Source organism: Cynoglossus semilaevis, chromosome Z, assembly GCF_000523025.1.
Source record: "Cynoglossus semilaevis isolate Cse_v1.0 chromosome Z, Cse_v1.0, whole genome shotgun sequence".
Classification (NCBI taxonomy): Eukaryota; Metazoa; Chordata; class Actinopteri; order Pleuronectiformes; family Cynoglossidae; genus Cynoglossus; species Cynoglossus semilaevis.
The window spans coordinates 13,022,326-13,028,376 of record NC_024328.1 but is presented as its reverse complement, the minus strand read 5'-3'; the positions used below and the strand labels follow the sequence as shown (position 1 = coordinate 13,028,376).

The window sequence follows — 6,051 nt, the reverse complement described above, 5'->3', positions numbered from 1 at the left end:
GGGAGGAGATCCTCGCGTGAGGAGATCCTCGGGAGGAAAACCTCAGGAGGAGAACATCAGGAGGAGAACCTCGGGAGGAGGACCTGAGGAGGAGAACCTAAGGAGGAAAACCTCAGGAGGAGAACCTCAGCAGAAGAACCTGAGGAGAAGAACCTCAGGAAGAGAACCTGAGGAGGAGAACCTGAGGAGGAAAACCTCGGGAGGAGATCCTCGGGAGGAAAGGGAGGAGAACCTCGGGAGTAGAACCTGAGGAGGAAAACCTCGGGAGGAGATCCTCGGGAGGAAAGGGAGGAGAACCTCGGGAGTAGAACCTGAGGAGGAAAACCTCGGGAGGAGAACCTCGGGAGGAGAACCTGAGGAGGAGAACCTGAGGAGGAGAACCTCCGGTGTCACCTTCAAAGACCCATCTCCTTCTGCTGCTGCTCCAGACGGTAGAGCCTCATTTCTGCTATCTCACATGCTGTACATAAAAAGGTACAACAGTTTCAAACGTCATTAAGCGATTCAACCACAAGGGGGCAGTACTGACTTCAGAGATCATTGACAGTTTCTCACACAAAGTCAGGGAGACAATGGAGGACATGTGATAATGTTCCTGCTCAGAAAGAGCTCCAAACAGAGGACGAGCAGGAGACGGAGGAGGTGGTCGGTGTGATCTGATTGGCTGATTGGCCTGGGACTGAGAGAACTCAACCACAGAGCCACGAAAATATGACTTTACAGTTCGTCATACTTGAATCATCAGTGGCATGTAGCACACATGTATCACCACAATAGAACTGCTGTAACACCAATCTCCCAGCAGATGGCAGCACAAACAGCTGGGCTGTCACACAGGGCTTTGTGTGATCAGACTTTCAAAGCTGTTGCTGATGAAAATTCAACTAAATCACATCACACAGCTCAACACCGCCCCCCCACGACTTCCAGCGGTACTGCTCTATGGTACGCACCTGCACGGAAAGGTTACTATTTACACTGTGTAGGAAATATAAACACAACACAACTCACTCAGCAGTGAATCCATGGCTGTGGCAGAACTGAGTTCCTAACAGTGCAAGACAGGAAGAGTGCACGACGCATATCTGAGTGCGTAATTAGGAGCAGGGTTCACTCATGTCTGGTTAGGACGCCCCATCCATTTCATCAGCTAAGTGCTAATATATCACATGAATCACAGACACTGACAGGGAAATGTGATTAGACCCTGGGGACAAGGGCATCTCTGTCCTCCCAGCTAGAGAAGATAGAGAGAGGGAGAGAGGGAGAGAAAGAAAGAGAGAGAGGGAGAGAGAGAGAGAGAGATGCAGGGATTGGATTGGTCTGTATGTGTATAGAACATTAAAGGAAGAGCTGAGGTCTCTGTTATCATGTTGCTCTCTAGAACTTAAAAGATTCCCACTGAACCTTTTAGTCATTTAGCTAATGAAACGGCTGCTGCTGCTGCCATCTTTCTTCTGAACACGTACTGGCCTTCGTGCATTTCCCGATAGTGTGGCCCAACATGGGCTCCCCGCACTACAGAGGCCTCACGTCTTCAGGTAACACTATATATATATATATATATATATATATATATATATATATATGTATATATATACACACACATACATATGTAGATATGTATATGTATATATACACACACATATATCCATATACATACATATATGTGTATATATATATAGTATATATATATATATAGCATATACATATATACGTATATTGTATATACATATATACATATATTTGTACTGTGTGTACTGTATATTTGTCTCAAAACCGCTGACACGTGTTGAAGTACCAGTGAGGACCAGTGAGGACCAGTGAGGACGTACCTACGACCCTGTCTCCAGTCTTGACTCCCATCCTCCTCATGGCGGCGGCAAACATGGCTACGTCACGTCGGAGCTGACCAAAGGTCACCTTCACGATCTCCTCGCCGCCCTCTCCTGGAAGACGGACACAAAGACAAGATTAGATTATATGAGATGATATGAGAACGACAGTTGATGAATGAACGACTGAGAAGGAACGAACGTTAGAACACATAACCACTGATGGAGAACTGGAACTGGACCACGACCTCACTCTGGTCCACGCACCAGGTGGACTGTGGACCATTCAGTGAAAAACCTCACTCTGCTTTAGGAAAATACACACGGTAATGAAGAAAGGGTCTGTTCACCCCAGCAGGAACACACACACATACACAGACAAGTGACCAGTGTGGACTTGTTTTTTCCCTAACTAAATTGCCTCCTTAACGTCCCCACCTTCTCCCTCACCCTCTTCCTCACCCTCTTCCTCACCCTGACCCCCAGCACACCCGTTATTCACACCACTCTTCACACTCACCCCAGTCAGTCACTATTTTGAATCTCATTTACACCGGTGATCATCAACTTCCAGCTCGTGGGCCGAATGTGGCCCACCCACCTGTCCAATCTGGCCCGTGATTATTCCAAATTTGGAAAAATACATTATTTTATTACTGCTTTCTAACACTTTTTCATGCTCATATGATTTTGTATTTTGTAACAATTTCACAGATTGTTGCCATACTTGCCATAAAGATTGTGATTGTTTGTCCAAAAAATAGTTAATTAAATAAATAATAATACTGATACTTTAATACTTTAAAAGTCTTTTAGTGGTCAAAGTTCTGAGATCAGTAAAACAACAGTGTATTCACTTCACTCTGTGTACTGTATAATACTCAGTGTGATCAGTGCCGTGTTCTTACTGGCAGCATAGAGAGCCACTTTATCCTGGTCTGAGTGTTTGAGCAGGTTCTCGGCGTAGTTGAGTCGAGCTCCTTTGAACCACTCCGGTACGTCCGAGATCCGCTTGGACGCATCAATCACCTGGTGGACACCAATAAAAAAAAAACACACACCAGAGACAACAGTTACAAATCATGTGATCGTCTCAGGAGACGTGGCAAAATGATTAAAAAATATATATATATATGTTTGTTTTTTTTAAGGTGGAGTCAGCTGGCGTGTGCTTATCGTTGACTAAAACAATCAATAAGACAATTAAGCCTTGTGGCGAGGTGACCCGTGAGGGAATGATGTCTGAATATGTGACCAGTGTATGACGTGTAATATGTTTGTAGTGTTGACAGAAGGTGCGACTGAACGAGGCCGAGTGACAACACGAGAGTTCACACACCCACAGTGAGAGGCTACATCCTGGAGCGAGGAACCCTACTGCAGTTCTTCATTCATTAATCCTCTTAACATTTAATCCTTTTACAAACGCCTGCGTCCGAGGGCAGAACTACAGGCTGCAGAATTTGACACTCGTCAAACAACAGATCAGGTTTATCAGACTTTGATCAACTATAAATATTGTATTAAATGGTTTTATTTTACATTAACTCTGGCCTAGTGCTACATTGGAAATACTTCTTAATATATTTAGCAAAAGTACCTTACTATTCACATAATACACATGTTCATATACTCATGGTTTGGGGTTTAAGAAAAGTGCAAAATATAACCAAAATTTTACGACGTCCTCCCAAACAGTACCTCAGAAGACACCATAGGGGTCTCGTACCCTATGTTGAAGACCATTGTTTTTAAGCATACGTTTGAGCAAAAAGGCAACGCAATAATAATGTAGTACAGCATTAAACCTACAGTTTAAGGTTAAGCTAAATTCAAATATAACATATTTTGGTTCGGCTCATTCTTTAATGCACTGTAGTGACTAGTCAAGTCCGAAAAAAAAATCTCCTAGATAAACAACCAAGAAAAAAACCCAAAGGAAACCATTGACGCGGTTGATCAAACTCCTGGACTAGTCAAACCAACTGTGTCGATTATGACGAAGATGGAAAATAAACTGGTGGAAAGCGTCGTAACTTCACGACGTTGACCCGTACGCTCAAGTATGATCTCTCAAATCATCAGCCCTGTCACTATAGTACCGTACTAGTGTACCTCGTGTATTTAAGCATTACTGACAGTCGATGGAAATATGTGTGTTGATATTCGATGACGATGAAGCAGACGGAGGAGACTCACCTCCTCATAAGGTTTGGAGCTGAGCACGCCACAGGAGCGCCAAACTTCAGCCCAGAACTCTGGGTAGTAGTCCACCGACCACTGGTACAGGTCCGAGTAGTTGGCTGGAGAAATAAAAGTACCATGTCAAAAAAAAGTATATGTCAATGGTAAACTCACAAATAATCACATATTAACTGTACATCCTTCAGGTGGTCTGAATGTACCTGAAGAAGAATATTTTTCAAGTTCTGAATACTCTGTAAATACTATATATTATATAGGATATAATATAAGTACGATAAGGACAAATGTGTTTGCTTTTTGTAAATATCTGTTTATCGTCATGGTAATAACCCAGAATATTGCAGAATATTCTCCAGAAAAACCTAAGAGGTTGAAATATATTGCAATATACTATCATGTGGACCCAGTTGCTAAAAGCCAAAAATATGGCCTGGACCTGGGCAGAGGTTAATTCACTGTTGTGTTTTGACATGCAGTGATGGCTCAATGATTACAAGGAAATACAAGACGCTGCTGAAACGTAACAGGGAAATAGATTTCCTGTGATAAAGGTTACTTAAATGTCACTCTTTTATTTAATATGAAAAACAGTTAGTTTCATTAAGTTGTTTTTTTTACAAATATATATTTGTATATGTGTATGTATGTATATAAGAAATATGCGTGTGCTATAGATACATAGATACATAAATACTTGCCATAAAACTTTTAAAAAAATCAATGAATTTATTAAATTAAAATTGAAAAATATTATAACAATGACATAATGAATGTTGAGTTTTGAGGATAATTATGTTAAAATGTATTTCATTAACTCATCTGCCCTTTTATATGTAAATATACTTAGTAGCCTAACTGAAGAAGTTTGACGTCATTTGTCAGTTGAAAAACATGAAATAACCTAAAATGAATGTTATGTAACATAAGTGTAAGGTTTCTTTTTGAATTCAACAACTTTGTGATTCTTTTTGATTCAACAACTTTCAATATAATACACAATTGAAAATAATAATTATTTCAACGACAGGTTGCGTTCAGTTGCCCAGATAAGTGTGATGCCGTATTATGCTCAAAGTGTCGCAGCAAAATAGGACGCTCCATTCAATCCCATAAAATGACACGTCCGGTACAGAGACAGTCTTTAAATCCCCCTGTTCCTGCTCACGTACTCTGTCTGTGTCACTGTCTGTGTCCCTCCCTCCCTCCTTCTCTCCCTCGCTCCCTCTCCCCACAACTCACCCAGATTAAGACCGTAGTTCTCGTTGACCTGTATCCTAAACTCTTCCATCCGTGTGTTCCTCTTGGAGTCCGGGTACCAGAGCACCTTGTTCTCCATATCCATGATTTTCTCGCTTTTCCCTTCCGTGTCCTTGGACATGTCTGAGGCCTGTCTTCTGTCGGCTGCTTACTTAAACAAACAACGGTGTACCACGAGCTGTCCGCGGACCACAAGGTGCAGGTGTGCGTTGAAATCAGACCACCGGCACGGCTATGAGGGGTTATAACGGCCGTTACAACAGCGCTCGGCAGCTAGCTGGGCTCACTGTCCCACAGTAGCATGCGGCTGAAGCTGAAAACTCACAGACCACGCCCATCATTTGTGACGTAGAGGGGGGGAGCTGCGTTTAAGTTCAACATGTTTTTTTTTGGGGGGGGGTTTTTACACACTGTACTTCAAACACTACAGTCTCACGAATGTAACGTTTTATTAGTTAGTCACAGACATGTAGCCAGGACATTCCGTCCGTTATGAACTGCCTTACACTCGTGTGACGCTTCGGCTAATGCTAATGCTAAGTGCTTCGGCCTTTAATTGTCACCTGTTGCACATATGCTAAATGAACTACTGTTAAATGAACTACTGACAAATGAACAACTGTTAAATGAACCACTGACAAATGAACAACTGTTAAATGAACCACTGACAAATGAATTACTGTTAAATAAACCACCGACAAATGAACTACTGTTAAATGAACCACTGACATGAACTACTGTTAAATGAACCACC

General features: G+C 42.1%; 1 protein-coding gene across 1 annotated transcript in view; it reads right to left on the bottom strand.

Moving 5' to 3' along the window:
* aacs (acetoacetyl-CoA synthetase) overlaps positions 1 to 5,623 on the bottom strand; it is a 31,063-nt gene extending 25,440 nt beyond the window's left edge. The window contains exons 1-4 of the mRNA XM_008336371.3: positions 5,280 to 5,623; positions 4,035 to 4,138; positions 2,744 to 2,864; positions 1,836 to 1,949 (exon numbers count right to left, since the gene is read on the bottom strand). Coding sequence (XP_008334593.1) covers positions 1,836 to 1,949; positions 2,744 to 2,864; positions 4,035 to 4,138; positions 5,280 to 5,418 — 478 coding nt within the window. The 5' untranslated portion in view covers positions 5,419 to 5,623. The remainder of the gene's footprint in view (positions 1 to 1,835; positions 1,950 to 2,743; positions 2,865 to 4,034; positions 4,139 to 5,279) is intronic.
* Between the last annotated feature and the right edge of the window lie 428 nt (positions 5,624 to 6,051).